This window comes from Schistocerca americana, chromosome 8 (genome assembly GCF_021461395.2).
Source record: "Schistocerca americana isolate TAMUIC-IGC-003095 chromosome 8, iqSchAmer2.1, whole genome shotgun sequence".
In the NCBI taxonomy this organism is placed as follows: domain Eukaryota; kingdom Metazoa; phylum Arthropoda; class Insecta; order Orthoptera; family Acrididae; genus Schistocerca; species Schistocerca americana.
In genome coordinates this window covers 291,080,166-291,098,355 of record NC_060126.1, presented here as the reverse complement: position 1 = coordinate 291,098,355, position 18,190 = coordinate 291,080,166, and the positions used below count along the sequence as shown (strand labels likewise).

Genomic DNA, 18,190 nt, shown 5'->3' with positions numbered 1-18,190 from the left:
GTGTAGATATGTTAGAGATACACAGAAATCACAAGATATTATATTCAGTTACTATCACACCTTTGAAATGCTGTGTACACATTAAATGTATGTGCTATAAGTGATGTTTGACATATTGGCAGCAAAAAAGTGTATTGTGAAATTGCCGTTCAATGCTTGATGGCTGTGTAAAACAGATCATGAAACTTGAAGAACAGGCACCTTAAGTTGATGCATGTTTCTCACAATTTGCAACAGTTGTGTGTATGCATGACAGCAGAAAAGTAAACAGTATGCAGTTGAAAGAATGTGCAAGGGTTTGTAAGCTACCTGTTCTTAATGTTCTTGCATACATGACATGTTGTTAAAGTTGTTCGTGTAAACTGATAGGTGTGTACAAGACCAAGTGTGTAACATTCGACATGTGTATGTGTGGAAATGTGTCTGTCCCTACATAACACAAAAGAAAATTTTTAAATGTGACACTAACATCATAAATATCATGCATTTGATGATCTAAGGCCAGTACTGACCAGTAATATAATTTATATGCATGGTGCATTAAATGAACAAAACTGATAGCCTACAGTGGTTGAAATGGTTCCATACATGAAGAAATTATCAAATTTGTTTGATCTGAAAGAACTCTGTGCAGTTATGTAGAGCTCTGGATTACAAAAATTCCATTCTATGTACTGACTACATAAGAACCTGGCATCTCTGGCCCTCTTGCTGCAGCTGTGGATAAATTACGAGCAAAAAAATGTATTATGAATCTGTTGGCGTATGCTTGATGGTTGTACATAACAAGTTATGAAAATTGGAGAGCGGCCCCCTTAAATTTTGCATCACCCTGGCTAATTTCTACTGATAAGGTGTTAGAACATGCTGCAGCTATTGCAGCTCTGTCTTACACACAGTTTAGAAACAAATAGGACACTAATATTGTTATTTGTGATCAGAGGGGACTAAGAACAAACTTCAGACATATAGTAACAGGCAAAATGGGTGAAGAGTCTGAAAACGAAGTCGTAACACAACAAGAAAATTCACTTTTTTTAAATTTTGAATTAGTCTGCAGACAAGAGTGACATTGTACTGTGGCAAATTTATTTTCCAAAAACTGAGGACAGACATAGTCATCAAATTTTTGGTGAAGAAGATAGAAGTTTAAAAGCTTTTTCTTGTCACCAAAGTGTCCATCCCTTGTTGGCTTCTTCGCTTCTTTTGCATAATTTTTTAGCTTCAACACAGCAATATGTTACTGTTATACAGACAGTGGAGCATCAGAGGAATAGAGTTCAAACTCTTCCCCAGCTGTTAAGAACTGTGTGTTTCATAGATCTATAAACTCACTCTAAATCAACACTGTCAACAAGAGGAATAGAAATTCATTGCTCCATACTTGCCCAAATTATTTAGCGCTTATTAACTCTACTACATTCAATGTATATGTGACGTTAAATTGCAAAGCTGTTTTCTCGCTCTCCCTACCTTCCTCCTAACATCCCAGCTAACGAATGTGTTACTCCATATCTTCGATTTACGTTTTCTGTTGTTCATGTTGCTGCTTTTTCTGAGCCAATTTCACGTATTGAATGTATTTAGCAGAAATTTGTAGATGCGATGCTTTAGTGCTGCTTGCTTTGACAGCTGACCAGCCCGTATTATTTTTATGTATCCAGGTGTGAAAAAGCTCTAATGGCATCTGTGAATGTCCGTAACTGTGTAAGATTTTACACAACTGCTGATGAAATAGGTGCAAATACACTGAAAGAACACTGCTCAGGACTCATATCAGCTCATTGGGTAAGTTAGTATGATAATAACTGCAAACACGAAGTCCTAAAATTTAAAATTCATTTAGCAGATAATGCTATTAAGAGATTTTTGCGTGTAAGTAAAAAGAATGGTGCCTCATTCCCCATTCCACTGTCACATTATAAGCTTACATGTATTACTTACATGAGAGCAAGTCTGTAAAGAATGAGACTCAATTTTTAATGTACAGAACAATTGGGCCAAGCTTTCTTTCAAATTAATCTCCTCCTGATATCAATATAATGAGGGAAACATTCCACGTGGGAAAAATTATATATATGTCTGCTTGTGTCTGTATGTGTGGATGGATATGTGCGTGTGTGCGAGTGTATACGTGTCCTTTTTTCCCCCTAAGGTAAGTCTTTCCGCTCCCGGGATTGGAATGACTCCTTACCCTCTCCCTTAAAACCCACTTCCTTAAGTCTTCACCTCTCCTTCCCTCTTTCCTGATGAGGCAACAGTTTGTTGCGAAAGCTTGAATTTTGTGTGTATGTTTGTGTTTCTTTGTGTGTCTATCGACCTGCCAGTGCTTTCGTTCGGTATATATAATCTCCTCCTGAGTTATATTTAATGTCTGAAAGTGGATGTCAATCTTGTAAAGTGTTCCAAAACTCATCATGCAACATTACAGACATAACTTCTACAGTACATTTCTATTTTACCTTAAAATAATGATTTTGCTGCCAATGAGGAGAGAATACATTAACATGAGTTTACCATCATAGGATGTAATTTGTTATTTTCATTAGAAGTGTCCTAGCTCTGATTTTCAAACTGATGTGCAGGAGGATACAGTGACTGTTGTATCTTGACATTCATGAACTATGCTACCCAGTCAAAAGGACTTGCTCATTCAGTAGATCATTTTAATGTGCGGTTTGAGATTCCAGTTTGCACCTGGGGATCATAGTTATGAAGTCAACTTCCAGTCAGTGTTAATGATGAAAGTGAGACCTCTCATCATGCTCAACTAATTCATGGCTCGCATTCAGGGATTAACATTATTGCCACTTTTTGTGTGCAAACACATCCATGTCCATGCCAGCAAGAAAATGAATACTGCATTAAGTTTGAAAAAATTCATTACATCTCCATTGTGACCAATATTGTTGGGTGGTCGTTTCCCAGCAGTGGAAATAGCTTGAACTTAGATTGAATTATGAGTCAGGTTAAATTGTTTTTACCAAGAAAATGAAGGTTGTCACAGCCAAGATTTGCATATGCAAGAAAAATTTCAAAGGGCCATGTGAAGATATTTTGTTTTGCTTAGGTCCACATTAACATTTTGTACTCTTATGTAATTGAAGTTTGAATAGGGAGAAAGAAAAGAAAGGAGAAGGAACAGATTATATGAGCTGCATCAGAACTTTGTGCAGAATCATTGGTGACAGGTGAAAATGCATGCCACACAGAGATTTGAACGCGGGATCTCCTGCTTAGTAGGCAGTTGCATTAGCCACTGTACTATCCTAACAGTGTTTATCGCAAATGTGTGGACTATCTCGGTATGCTTCCCAACTGACTTACATTCCCATCCAGTCCCATGTATCAGCAGTCCCCGTCCATGTCCTTCATGCTCGTTAATTTTTAGATTCCTGCCGGATGTTGAATGAAATGTGCCTCTGCATTGAAGGTTATGGATTCATTGCTGATCAAGGTGAACCAATTATATCAACATGTGGTGTCTGTTCTTTTTCACATGTCTGAAAGAATTGAAAGTGGGTGGGGAGTATGCCAAGATAGCCAGCACATTTGCAATAAACACTGTGTCTGGATGGTGCAGTGGTTAATGCAACTGCCTAGTAAGGAAGAGATCCCAGACTAGGCTCCCAGTCCGACACGCATTTTCACTGGTCGTCACTGATTCTGCACGAAGTCCCAGTGCAGCTGATGTCATCAATCCTTTCCTTTCCTTTGCACCTTCCGTCTTCCCTACCTTCAATCACATAATATGTATCACAGCTGTGAATTCCTTGTGATGTCCTCTTTCAGACATGTCTGATGGAACAGATAGCACACATTCATATAATTTTGTACTCTTTTTATGGACAGCCTTGTGTACAAATAGCACTCGTTTCAGAATTGCTTGTCTCTCATGTAAGTAATCATTCACTACTGTATATGTGCTAGAACAAAAGGGAAAAACATCATCTCACTTTTTACTCACATAGCCCTCACATTCACATATCTAGAAAATTGTGTGTGCAACATTAACTGTGCCACAATTACATTTTTTTTCTCTATTGAAGTATTTTGCAAGTATTCAAAAGCAATAAATTATAGAAATGAGTAACATGTATGAATGGGACATGTATTATAACATACAATTTGAGTATCTCATTTTTTGCAGGATGACTTCTCAAGTGAAGACTTTGCTCATATGAGTGCACCACTTCTGTACAGTATGTTCAAGTCAAAAACAGGCTTCCCATTACATGCTGCAGTTAGACTTCATAGAGAAGATGTGGTTTTTCTGTATCTTGTTGAAAACAATGCAGAAGTAAGTGTAATTTTAAAAATATTTCTTATGCATGTTTTTGATTGTTGTTAATAAAATGAGATTCTGTCGAGATATGTTCTGTAGACATGGGGTATCTTCAAATATTATGGATGTTGAGTGTCATGACTCATTAATCTTTCATAACACATGTAAGCTGTGTCCCTCCTATAATTCAGGCTCAACTAACCCAGTTAAAATTTTCAAACATTTTATAACTTCCATCAAATACAAGAACTGTGGTGCTTCACCAGGAAACTAGATCAGGGGATAGTTTATTCACAAACAAGCTCTCTCTGCAAAACTGAAGAATTTAAAGTGGTTATGTCAAAACCAAGGTTTGGTCAAGACTTTTTATGTATTCTGGGGGGAGAAGTAGTGAGAGAGGGGAGGAGAGTGAGGGGGGGGGGGGGGGTGAGAGAGAGAGAGAGAGAGAGAGAGAGAGAGAGAGAGAGAGAGAGAGAGAGAGAGATGGTGAACTAACATTCAGCTTTGCCAGTCATTTATTAAATTAGCGAGAGATTTGTTTTTCAAATACATTTTTATGTAGGGTTTTTCATGGATAGCACCAGACTTCATATGAAGTGTATCTATTTCCACTCTGGTTATGAACTGTGCATAGCTGCAAAAATAAATGAGATTGCAGCCTAGTAGCTTACACTTAATCATCTTATGGATTAATAACACTATCTTAATAGTAATGATAGTGGCAGCCATTACTCAGTTTTAGTATTTTTCAAATGTTTTCAAACTTCAGATTAAATTTCAGTCTGCAGCAGAGCTGTGTACGTTAGTTTGAAACTCCCTGTGCAGATTAACTGTGCTGGACCAGTACTCAATCTGGAACCATGCCTTTTACAAGCAATTGCTCTCCAAGTGAGCTGTTGAGAAGTGACCCGTGACCCATCCTCACAGCTTCACTTGCACCAGTACCTCTTCTCCTATCATGCAAACTTCACATAAATTCTGCTGCTACTGAGTATGCAGGACTATGAAGAGTGCAGACCTATTAGTCCTTTTTTCCAATATATATAAAATATTCACATAAAATTATCACTGACAACATATAAAAAGAAGTTGTCGTCACTGTGGGTATTGGTGAAACATGATTACAGATGAAATAAATAAATAAAAAAACTTTTTTGCAGCTATTTTACTAGTTATTCATTCTTACAATCTGGGTTTCTGTTCATTAGCCCATTGTCATGTACTGCTAGCAAAGATCATTGCCGGTAACATTAGACAAAGGGTCAATAAATCAAAAGCTATTGTTAGTATGCTGAAAGAACGGTTCAGACTATTATAAGTGGGCTCAGAACAACTACAATATGCATCTCTATGGCACTGATTGTGTTGCCACAGCTGAGCGACATAGCTCTTTTCAGTATCTGCCGAGCGAGGTGGCGCTATGGTTAGCACACTGGACTCACATTCAGGACAACAATGGTTCAATCCCACATCCAGCCATCCAGATTTAGGTTTTCCTTGATTTCCCTAAATCACTCCAGGTGAATGCCAGGATATTCCCTTTGAAAAAGGCATTGCTGATTTTCTTCACCATCCTTGACACAGTCTGAGCTTGTGTTTCGCATCTAATGACCTTGATGTTCACAGGACTTTAAACCCAATCTTCCTTCCTTTGAATAGCTCACAATAATGTTGCCAGCTGTCACTGACCTCCTTCCACCCTACAGATACTTGATCACTGCAAAGTTGTGAACAAATTTGTAGACTGATACAATGAGTTACCTTTTTTTTATTCGTAGATTTTGAAGATTGTTTACTCAGTTTAAACAAAATGTGTTCAAACAGCCACTTAGAAACAAGTCATTTACCAGCCCTTGTTAGTATACTGAGGAATATGCACATCGGTCCTGCAGCTTCCATTGCACTTGATCAAGATAATCTGATATTCAGAATTGAAAGAAGTCGTGCAAGGAAATTGTCACCGAAACTGCACTCGCATTCCTCAGAAGCATCCGTAAACTGAAAAATTGAAGGAGTAAGTATCAAACAGATCATGTGGAACCCAGTTTTCTTTTGTGAACCACATAGGACTGTTTTCTCGTCTTTTATTTATTTATTGTGACTTTTGGGTTGCAGAATAGATGATCCCCTCCCCTGTCCTCTGATATTCTTGTAACTGTGCACATCACATTGAGACAATGCTGGATCTTCTCTATGACGTATGCAATGTGCCCCACTGTGGTAGGTGTGAATTCATCATCATCCCTAGGAATTTAGTTTGACTCTTCACCAGGAAAAATTGGTTGTTTAATCTTAAGTGAGTTAGTCCCTGATGACTGAGAGCTGTAAGCCTTTAGATGCCAACAGGTATGTAACTGAAATGTTACTGTACTCATTATTCTACTTTTTTTTAAGTTGGTATCGAAAGTATAAATATGCATATATCAGCAGCATTTGTAATACTCGAATAGCTTTTGGCTTCATGGTTGCCATGTCTGCTTTGTAAACATTAAACAGAGTAGGGAATAATATCAATCCCTTTTTAAGGCCAGCAGTGGCATACCTTTGCCCTGCAGTTTCATTTTTTACATGTAAAAAGAGGGATCTCCTAACAAAAAATTTGCTCATACGTAAACAAAATTTTATGGCAATCCTATCCCAATCATTCTTTGCCCTTCAGTGTCAACAGACCTCGATGCAGCATTCTGTTTTTTTCTCAAATGCAGTTTGTATGTCCATAGCGAGTAGTCAGATTATCTAACGTAAAGCGATGTTTCCGAAAACAATCTGGTAGTATATTATTAGTTTCAAGCCACCATTCAAGACGATTTTTAATTAATTGTTCCAAGGTTTTTCACAATGCATGAAGAGAGTGCTATGGGTCTGTAGGAGTCGGCAGATACTGAATCCTTCGAAGGTTTCAGAATTGGTATAGTTATTTAATTGGATCGATTAAAAATCTACTCACCAAGCTGCGGAAGAAAACACACACACACACACACACACACACACAAACACACAAAGACTATTGCCATTGGCAAGGTTTTGGAGCCAGTGGCTACTTCTTCAGGGAGAAGGGCTGAAGGGGAAGGGAGAAGGATGAAGGGCTGAAAGGGAAGGGAGAAGGATGAAGGGCAAAGGAAAAGGACTGGAGAGGTCTAGGAAAAGGGGTAGATTTTGGGAAAGTCACCCAGAACCACTGGTCAGGGGAGACTTATAACCATACAGCACTTGTTTGAGGGAGCAAGTGGTTGGTGGACATGCTCAGTCAAAATACTGTATGTGGATGACAGTGGAATTTGTAGATGATGGGGCTCCTTTCGCAGCTTATTTCGTTGATTGAGTTGAGATATGTCACTAAAACATTAAATCATTAGTGGGAAGATGGGATGTGTCATACAGTTCAGTTACTCTCTGGCTACAGGTTGGAGACAGGAGTGCACTATGATATTATACAGAATGAGTGGATATTGGATTTTTTTTTTTGTGGGGGAGGTGAATTCTCATTGTATGGAAGATTTTTGACATTTTCAGAGCTACCTCACATAATTGCCCTCTTCGTTTCATATTTATCATTTAATTTTTTTACATCTTTATATATTTTATTTTCTTCGGTCTGCTTTCTCTAATCCTTACACCCATCTTACTTTCAGGGATGCTAATTTAATTTCTTATCCTTCTATCGTCCCTCTACCCCTGTTCTTTACTTCACATTTGTTTCGCAGTTCTATGTAATGATCTTATCCTGTTTGCCTGCATCCCTTCATTTCTCCCTCAAGTCTTTCGTAGATGATGTACTCGGGTTACTATCAGACACAAAATATTATTCAATTGTAATTTATGATTTGTGAGATCCTAAATAAAACTAGAAGAGAAGCTAACATTAAAGCATACTTTATTAAAATAAATATTTGTACAATTTTTAAAAAATCATTTCTTACATCAGTAAAAGATGTAGTTCCATCAGTGTTCTTTTTTTTACCAGTATCTAGTCCATTATTCAGAGAGACAGATATGCAGCTCCTCATTTTCATAGTTAATGTGACTAGTTTTTCACAAAAATATTCATTATGGCTACTTTTATTTGGTGTACCATGTAATAACACTTCAGTGGTTTTTGCGATACAAATTGCGAGGTGCATGATAGAGGAACGTGTGCTAAACAGCTGTATTTTCCCAATGCATAGAAATTTATTTGTTAAATACTGTAGTCTTTCAATAAATTATTTTTTTTGGCCATGTGCATGGGTTGTTTGTTGGTCTCGGATGGCATGGTTTATGGTAACTGTTATCTATAAACTGCATAAAATATCAGCTAGCAACAAGGCAAAAAGCTATTATGAATGTTGTAATTTTGAATACTGATGGTGATGTCAATGATACTTGCATATGCCAGTCACTTCTGCTATGTTTTGTTTTAATTGCATGTGAATGATCAGCTGATGAAAGCTGTTGATTTGTAAAATACTGTGGAACTTAAATACAACAGTTAAATGATAAAGGCACTTCATGTGTCTTTTTTTCTTACTAATTATCAAGTCTTAAAATCTTATGGACATGAAGAAAAGGAAATACTTTCAGTGAAACATGATTTAGCCATGCCATTCCATTACTTCTATTTAGAAAAGCACTGAACTTCCGACAACAGTAGATCCTGTGATCCTCACATGCTGAACCATTACCAGGCCAAGTGCTGAAAACATTAGTTCATTGATATATGTAGACTTTGCTACCGGAGGCTGCGGATATATTTCATTGCATTGAAAACAAATATGACTGCCATAGCATCTGTGTGGTGATGTGATGGTTCATGTGTAGGCTTTGCCGAATTGCAAAGGTTCCCCCTACAGTAGCAGTAGGTGGTTGCTGCAGTTCGAAGGCCCTCACTTTCGGCATCATGGCAGCCTTCTTCATAGGCCGCATCAATCACAACATCTTGTGTAACCCACTGATCTTCCAGCAGAGTTTGGTATATGTAGCGTTGAGCAGCACAGTCCTTCAGTTCCACATGTACAGTATCTGGAAAAATGACACGTGTAAATTTTGGCACAGAGATGATTGTGAGGTATTAAATTGAACCAAGAAGTGGAAGCATTAAGAGGAATGATAGTTATAAAACAGTGAAGCAGTGCAGAATTAGGAAGTGTTGAGAACTATGAGCTATTTGTCATTATTGCAGTGACAAAATATAATAGTAACTGAAGAATGTCAAAAAGGTACATCTATTCTATTCTATTCTATTTTCTCTCTCTCTCTCTCTCTCTCTCTCTCTCTCTCTCTCTCTCTCTCTCTCTCACACACACACACACACACACACACACACACACACTCACTCTCACACTTTCTGCTCAACTGATTGTGATTTACATTTATATTCATATTGTTAGCTTTGCCCAACACCTAAAAACTTCTGTGAATCTGTTGTTTTGTGCTTTCCATCAATTTTTCTCTTCGTTCTCTAATGGAGCGTAGTATTCCTGTATAGTCAACACTTCCATACTAGCAAAATCTTTGTAATGTACATTTGATGCTATAATTGACACAATAGTTTGTAGTGTATGTGTAGGATTGTGGAATTTTAGCACTGTTTTTCTAGCCAGCTCTGTCTTGGCATTATAACTATCTTTCCTTGGCAATCCACACAGTTTGTGATCATTAAATGTTCTTTCCCAAGACAGAATTAATCCAGTCAGCTATTTAACTTAACCATAGTTAACACATTTAATTGTCATACTTTTCGTTATATAAAACAATTCTCTGAATTTTTCATGTTTTCTTCTTCCAGTCTTTAACATTCTTTCTCTCTTGATTTTTGCTGTTATATTCAAATTAGTTATTGAATAAAATTAGGACATGTGTGTTAAGAGCTGTTGTACTGCTCTTACAATGGAAGACAGTTTAGTCTGTAGTGTTTGAAGTAGTTTGTATAAACCATTAAAGAATGTCTGCTTGCTTGTTACTTTTGAAGTATACAAAGGTTCAAAATTTTCCATTGGATGCTATTTAGGAACCATCTAGATGATTTACAGTGAATATTCACATTACTATTTCAACCTACCTGTGTGGGCAATATCATACGATGTAACTTGTGTGATATTGCATGACGTGAGTAACCACCAGTGGCTTAGTTTCTGATCTGTACAGCTTGCAGAGAGATTGGGAATTTGATCCAAGAAATTGGCACAGTGTTTTTGTTATGGCATATGACACTTTAAGTGTTCCATCAGACTGGTATATTAATCCAGAATGAGATTTTCACTCTGCACCGGAGTGTGCGCTGATATGAAACTTCCTGGCAGATTAAAACTGTGTGCCCAACCGAGACTCGAACTTAGGACCTTTGCCTTTCGCGGGCAAGTGCTCTACCATCTGAGCTACCGAAACGCGACTCACGGCCGGTCCTCACAGCTTTACTTCTGCCAGTATCGAGTCTCGGTCGGGCACACAGTTTTAATCTGCCAGGAAGTTTGATATATTAATTTCAGTAACCATGTTCATGGTGTTTTAGAGGCGTAGGCTGGATGCTGACACCAAGTTTTATCTTGTCCCTCCTCTATCATCATCGTCGTCTTCGTCATCATCATCATCATCAACGACAACTGCAAGTTATGTACATACAGTTGAGTAAAGGTAACAGCTCACAGTAGAGTAGAGACATTGAGTCATTGACAGGCACATTAATAAGACTGAAAACTGTACTAGCTTTCTGCCATGTCACCCTCTCCCAGTCCACTCCACATTTCATCAGCATCATTAGCTGTGCAAACTTACCACTGCTGGTGCTCGTGTCACATTTCTGTCGTGAGCTACTGTTGCCTGCCTCCCAGCCATCAGCCACGCTTCCCCAACCCTGCCTCATGCTCTCCACCTCCAGAACCAGTTCATGGTTAAAGCAACACAAGCTGCCACTTGCGGCACGAAGCTAAGAGGGCCAACAGAGATGCCCAAGCGCAACATTCGTAGATGGTACGTATACACAGTTGATAGTGAAAACTGATGAGGGTGAAAATGTATGAGAGAGAAGGGTGGTGGGAGTTGGGGGACGGCACCAAATGATAAGTCACTTATGTAGGAAAATGTTCTGCCACCCACTCCATCTGACATAACCCGTCGCCCGCTCCGCCCCCCAACGTGTCCCGTCGCCCGCCCCGCCCCCCAACGTGTCCCGTCGCCCACCCCGCCCCCCAACGTGTCCCGTCGCCCGCTCCGCCCCCCAACGTGTCCCGTCGCCCGCTCCGCCCCCCAACGTGTCCCGTCGCCCGCTCCGCCCCCCAACGTGTCCCGTCGCCCGCTCCGCCCCCCAACGTGTCCCGTCGCCCGCTCCGCCCCCCAACGTGTCCCGTCGCCCGCTCCGCCCCCCAACGTGTCCCGTCGCCCGAATCAAGCTGCACAACTACACACTCCAGACACATTGTATTCAGCTGGTACAATGTAGGTGGTGGGGGTGGGGGGTGGGGGGGGGGGGAGTTTTCGGTCTTGTTTATGTGCCTGTTCCCAACTCAACACATCTACTATACAGTGATTCGTTAGTTTTACTCCAATACTTATTTACATTCTACAGTATACAGTCACACTTACAACACAACACATTTAAGACCCACACTTTGCATAGATAAGCTGCTGAATGAGTGTGAATAATGAAAGCCTTTTTACTTTGTCGAGCAACATAAACCCCTTAATTTTTCATTGTTATGATTGATTCTTGTCAAAATAATGTGTTGGGCATCATGAGATAAAGTTCTTCTCTTCCAGTGACAAAAAATTAGAAACAGAACTGTGACATAATGTAATTGTTTCTGCCATTACAATTATTAAGAAAGTAAAACTCTTCATACCTGATCAAATGACCATTGTTTATGTGTTATAAACATGGAATATTTGTGGTAGATTCTTGAAATAGATATCAAACGGTGTAATAGTTTGTTTTGTGTCAGTTTTCATAGTCGCTGAAATTAAATACCATGAATCACCTTTCCAAGGAGTATAAGACGAGAGTAACACACATCCTGTTGTTGAATTGGTAAATGTCAAGTTGAAATTGAAAATAATCATAAATATATGTAGGTATCACACAAATAAACAGTTGGGGATTATTAAGTTAATGTAATTAGCACACATAGGTTTATTGACTTTCGTACCACATGTTTTCAATAATTGATTGGTGAATATAGCCAATTGTAATAGATATTAGGTATCTTGAGCTGTGAATTGCAAAGCGGAAATGCATACATTTACATATGCTTGTGTGTGCATTTAGGTTCACATGATGGTTGTGGTCCGTTGATCCAAATATTTTGTAATTGTTGTGGAATTACTAAAAGCTGTGATTTTAATAGGTTCAGAATATTGTGATTTTACAATACTTATTTGCAAAGAATGATTGAGAAGTCAGACTGCTCATTGAAGGCAAAATATTCAGTGCCAAAATGCAGTTTGAAAGTTATTATTGGTGTGCTTTAGTGCTTTTTTTCTTCTTCAGGGGCATGAAGGGGGTAATGGTATGTCATCTCATAGTTTCATTTCAGCTGGGACTTAGAGGTTCCGGAACTTAGTTGAAGCAGAAATACTTACGACCCTTTTGTAATGATAGCTCAAAGATCTTCTTCATGCAGAATGTTGAGTGTGGGCAATCAACCTGATATTTCTCTGACCCATCAAATCCAGAACACAAACGCTCAGTCTCATTGCTGTATTGACTCGGTGGACGTATAGTGCATTTGTAGCACTTCAATCCTGAGACAGTCGCCACAGTTGCTGAAAGAATAAGGAAAAACATTTGTAGTTCCACTCTACCACATTTCTGTAATGACAGTTGCAAAAGTCATCAAAACAAAAAGAAACTTTTCAAAGGTTTGTAATTCATATCCAGATAGAACTGAAAAGCAAAATCAGTTGATGTATAAGGTACCAGTGGGGATAAAGTTCATTGTGGTGTGCACATTTGAAAACTGTATTTGTTCCATATGCTTCCAAAATAACAACTTAATGATTTTTCTTTATTGAGAACATTTAAAAAGCAAAAGAGAGATACTTCTTATTTGCTGATTTGTATGAACAGCTTTTGATAACCTTTCTACTCAGATTCCGCAGAAGTTGCCATCATGTCAGGAGTCACAGCTCTCACTGTACTAACATGACAACACAAAATATTGACTATCAAGTAAACTGGCTGTGTTGTATTGATACCTAAGGGTTTTCCTTGGATCACTATTTCATATGTTACCTTTTTGTCTTATTTTAAGGTGGTTGTAATTGGTAAGGTGTTATAGTTTTCAGATAGTGTATATGTTAAAGAAATTATTAATTTTGTAAGAAAAAGTTACCTCGTTTTCATTGTTTGATGGTAAGTGTTACCCACTGACCTTGCTGTTCTTGGATTCAATACTAATGCACTAATAGTTTGCAACAAAAATGAATACAGAATTAAAACATAGAATTCGAAATTTAGTTTTGCTTTTCATTGGGTAACATTTGGGTCAGTGTTATTCTTACATTAGAACATAAAAACATCTCCGTACATAATCCTCAAGCCACCATGTTGTCCATGGCAGAAGGTACTTTGTACCGTTACTAACCATTTCCTTTCCTGTTCTACTAGCCATTTCCTTTCCTGTTCAACTAGCCATTTCCTTTCCTGTTCTACTAGCCATTTCCTTTCCTGTTCTGCCCTCAAACAAAATGAGGCGAAAACAGCTGTCCATATACCTCCGTATGAGTCCTAATTTCTCTTTTCTTTTTTTCATGGTCCTTAGCGAAATGTATATTGGTCTCAGTAGACTCATTCTGCTTCAAATGATGCTTCTCTTATTTTTCTCAGTAGTGTTTCACATAAAGGATGTAGTTTTCCCTCCAGGGGTTCATGAAGCATCTGTGTAATACTCCCATGTCGACTGAATGTACCTCTAACAAATCTAGCAACATGCCTCTGAAGTGCTTAGACGTCTTCCTTTAGGCTGACGTGGTGGGCATCTGAAACACTCAAGCAGTACTCAAGATTAGGACACACTAGTCTAGTGTTCTGTATGTGGTCTCCGTATTATATGAGCAACGCTTTCCTAAAATTCTCCCAATAAACCAGGGTCGATCATGTGCCTTCCCTACTACTGTCCTTCCCTGCTCATGCACACCACTAAAACTGTTTCTGAACATTAGAGATTTGTATTTTCTATTCATTTGCATTAACCTACATTTTTCTACGTTTAAAGCAAGCTGCCATTTTTCACACTAATTAGAAATTTTGTCTTGTATCCTACTACAGTCACTTGACGACAACTGTGTCTACTACTGAGAAACAACTCCAATGTTAGCATTGTAATGCATTACTAAGATAATGCAAAATAATGAAGCAAGTAACCGAGAAAATTAAGCAGCTTTGTTATAAGTAAACGATAATTACATCAGACAACAAAATAAAAACTGTAGTGTTGAAAATCTCTTCAACAAGTTCTTTGTTTCTGTTACTGACAGCTTGGGGTTGTCAAATTCAGTAAACAGTGCAAAGGAAACCTAAGACCAGCTCTACAAATAACGTCAGTAAAATATAAATGACACTCATTTCTCCCAAAGAATTAGCATCCATCATAAAATTCTTAAAATTGAAATATTCTAGAGGTTATAACAACATAAAATTGGAGTTAATCAAAGAGTGTCAGTTTGAGTTCTTTCTTAAGTTTTTTGCATAATCAGTCTCTTAATAGTGGAACGGTTCCAGACTGGCTAAAATATGTTGAGTTGAGCCTCTTTAAAAGAAGGTGGATAAAGAGATACTACCAAACTATCAACTAGTTTCACTTTTGGCAGCTTTTTCAAAAATATTTGAGAAGGTACAATCATCATCTTCAGCATCTGACTGCAAATAATATGTTGTCCAAGTCACTGTTTGGATTCCTTAAGGGCTCAGATATAGATAATGCTGTTGACATGTACAGTGGGCTACCGTGGATTTTGTTAAACGCCTTGATAGCTTCAGGTTGGATGAGTCAGATATCGTGGTGAGTTTTGACGTCATTTCCTTGAATATGAGGGTACCCCTGTGAGAGTCACTAGAATTGATTAGTCAGAAGTTTGATGAGAAGACCACTGAACTTTTTAGGCGTGTCTTGACTTCCACGTATTTTCTTTTTAATGGAGAATACTATGAACAAACGGAGGGAGTCGGGGTAGCCCACTCTCACTGGTGGTAGTGAATTTGTACATGGAGAACTTTGAGGAGGAAGCCCTGTCGTCATCCGAATGTAAATCTACTTGCTTTTTCCGTTACGTGGATGACACATTCGTCATCTGGCCACATGGTATGGATAAACTCCTTGACTTCGTTACACATCTAAACTCCATACACGCCAACATCAAATTCACTATGGAGACTGAAACGGAGGGTAAATTACCTTTCCTTGACGTCTTGTCAAGAGAAGGGCTGATGGCACCCTAGGTCATGGGGTGTATCGGAAGACAACGCACACTGATCTGTATTTGCACGCAGACAGCTGCCACCACCCTTCACAGAGGAATGGGGTACTTAAAACTCTAGTACATAGGGCGCGCACTATCTCTGACGCAGAGTGTCTACCCCAGGAATTGGAACATCTGAGAACTGTATTTCGAAAAAATGGGTACTCAGAGTGGCAGATTCAACGTGCTCTCCGCCCAACCACTACAGCACAACCTGTGGAGATGGATGAAATCACGAGGGAGGAGGTAGGCACTGCGTTTATTCCATATACAGGCGCACTCTCGGGGAAAATCGCCCACATTTTGAAGAAACACCGGGTCGGAGCTGTGTTTTGTCCTCCGAATAAAACTCGTGCACTGGTGGGGAGTGCCAAAGATGGCCTCGGTTTGAGGAAGGCTGGCGTGTACCAGATTCTGTGTCAATGTAGCAAGTCGTATATTGGTCAGACGATGCGTACCGTTGAGGATCGATGCCGTGAACACCAGAGGCACACTCGACTGATGTACCCGAGCAAGTCGGCGGTCACTGAACATTGTCGGAAAATCACGCTATGGAGTATGAAAGCACGAGGATTCTGGTACAGACGTCGAGGTACTGGGACAGCGTTGTTAGAGGGGCCATCGAAATTCGCACCAATGACGACCTCATAACCCATGACAGTGGCTATAATCTTAGCAAGGCTTGGGAAACAGCGATTGGGTTAATCAAGAGTAAATTGAGCAAACATATAGTTGTGATGACCACGGCGGACAGAGCCATCACACCGACATCATCTCAGACGCTGTCGCAATCTGTTCCACCGCGCGACCGTGGCGCGGGCGTGGACAGCGGAGGGAGCGCGCCCCGGGTGGAGGGTATTTAAATCGGCCACCTCCATGACCAAACCCAGTTCCCTATGAGCAGCCATAGCGTACGGATCTCCATGTCGGCACATTCACAGGAGCTCAGTCTGTCAGTTCACCTGATGATGGCAACATGTGTGATCGCCGAAATATTGTGCCCGTTGGACACTGTAGACGGACAGTACACCCGTGGATATTTTTATTATCAAATATGCCAGGAGAAACTCAAGAATCAATTAATAAATAGTTTAAAGCTAATTCACTTTCATTAAGCTTTGGAAAGACTCATTATACGCAGTTCAGAACCTGTAAGAGATTTCCTTACAGCACGTGTATAACTCATGAAGACCTGCAGAAAGAAGAGTTTGACAGTGTTAAATAGCTAGGATTACGACTCAGTAATAAATTCAGTTGGGAAGGGCATACAACAGAATTGCTGAAGCATCTAAATAGCTCTGTATTTGCAATGCGAATGATGTCTGATGTTCGAGATATAATGTAAAAAAACTTCCATACTTTGCTTACTTTCACTGTATTATGTCGTTTGGGATCATATTCTGGGCAACTCATCAAACCAAGCAAAAAAATCTTAAGAGTGCAGAAGACTCTTTCTTGGTATAAATTCAAGAACACCATGTAGAAACTTATTCAAGAAACTGAGTATCGTAACCACTGTTTGTCAGTACATTTCACATAACTTAACAATCTCTTGACATATGATCAGGGAAGCAAGTATTACAGTCAAATGTTCTTTGTTATACTTTCTGATACCTTCCACACACATGAGAATCATCTCATTTTTGGGTCTATGGAACGAAAACTGAATCTAATCTAACCACAGCATCAACAACAAACAGCTGTAGGTTGCTGCTCACCCTGCGTGTCAGATTATTTATATGTATAGAGAATAATTTACAAATACTTTCTCATAAAACATTGTTTTAAGAACAACAATTTTAAATATTTTTTGAAAAACTATGACTTTGTGCAAGAGGAATAAGTCACTTCTTTATTAAAACTATTAGATCATATCAAACAACAGACAATCCTCAGATGTTATGAATGATGTTAATTACAGGTTATGTATGCATACAAGATCATTTGTATCTCGATCAACTTTATTTATTAGCTGCATGAAAATCAGATTTATAAATTGGGCAATTCTTGTGAGGTTGAAGCAGTATGCCAATCTGACCTTGTGCTTCTCCCTCCTAATTACATTGCATCAGAATTACTGATATGTATGAATGAATGGTATGCATGTATTTTGTTTCAAGAAAATTATAAATAAAACTGATCAAATACTAGAGGAAGTCGTTTGGTGAGAAGCATTAAGCCAAACAATAATATTTTAAATAGTTTAAACAGTTTATTGAATTATTGCATATGAAGACAACAGAAAAAGAGTGTTCGTATTAAACGTGCAAGACAGCGATGTAGCCCCTACTGCCCCACTATACATCGAAGAAGCAATGACAGAAATAAAAGTTCAAGAGTGGGATTTAAAGTTCAGGGTGAAAGGGTACAGGGTATGGATTGGGAGTAAACTGAAGAAAGATGAAAGTAACAAGGAGTAACAGAAATTATATTAGCAACATACTTAAAATCAAAATCTGTGACCCCGAAGTAGATGGA

The 18,190-nt window shown here is 38.9% G+C and overlaps 2 protein-coding genes across 2 annotated transcripts in view; one reads left to right on the top strand and one right to left on the bottom strand.

Annotated features, from left to right (window-relative positions):
• Positions 1–18,190, top strand: part of LOC124544678 (rabankyrin-5-like) — a 426,179-nt gene that overhangs the window by 112,467 nt on the left and 295,522 nt on the right. Inside the window, exons 5-6 of the mRNA XM_047123303.1 lie at positions 1,665–1,788; positions 4,151–4,300. Of these exons, the coding sequence (XP_046979259.1) occupies positions 1,665–1,788; positions 4,151–4,300 (274 nt within the window). The remainder of the gene's footprint in view (positions 1–1,664; positions 1,789–4,150; positions 4,301–18,190) is intronic.
• The window catches only part of LOC124544679, a 151,086-nt gene continuing 141,038 nt past the window's right edge, over positions 8,143–18,190 (bottom strand). Inside the window, exons 2-3 of the mRNA XM_047123304.1 lie at positions 12,836–13,018; positions 8,143–9,283 (exon numbers count right to left, since the gene is read on the bottom strand). Of these exons, the coding sequence (XP_046979260.1) occupies positions 8,994–9,283; positions 12,836–13,018 (473 nt within the window). The 3' untranslated portion in view covers positions 8,143–8,993. The remainder of the gene's footprint in view (positions 9,284–12,835; positions 13,019–18,190) is intronic.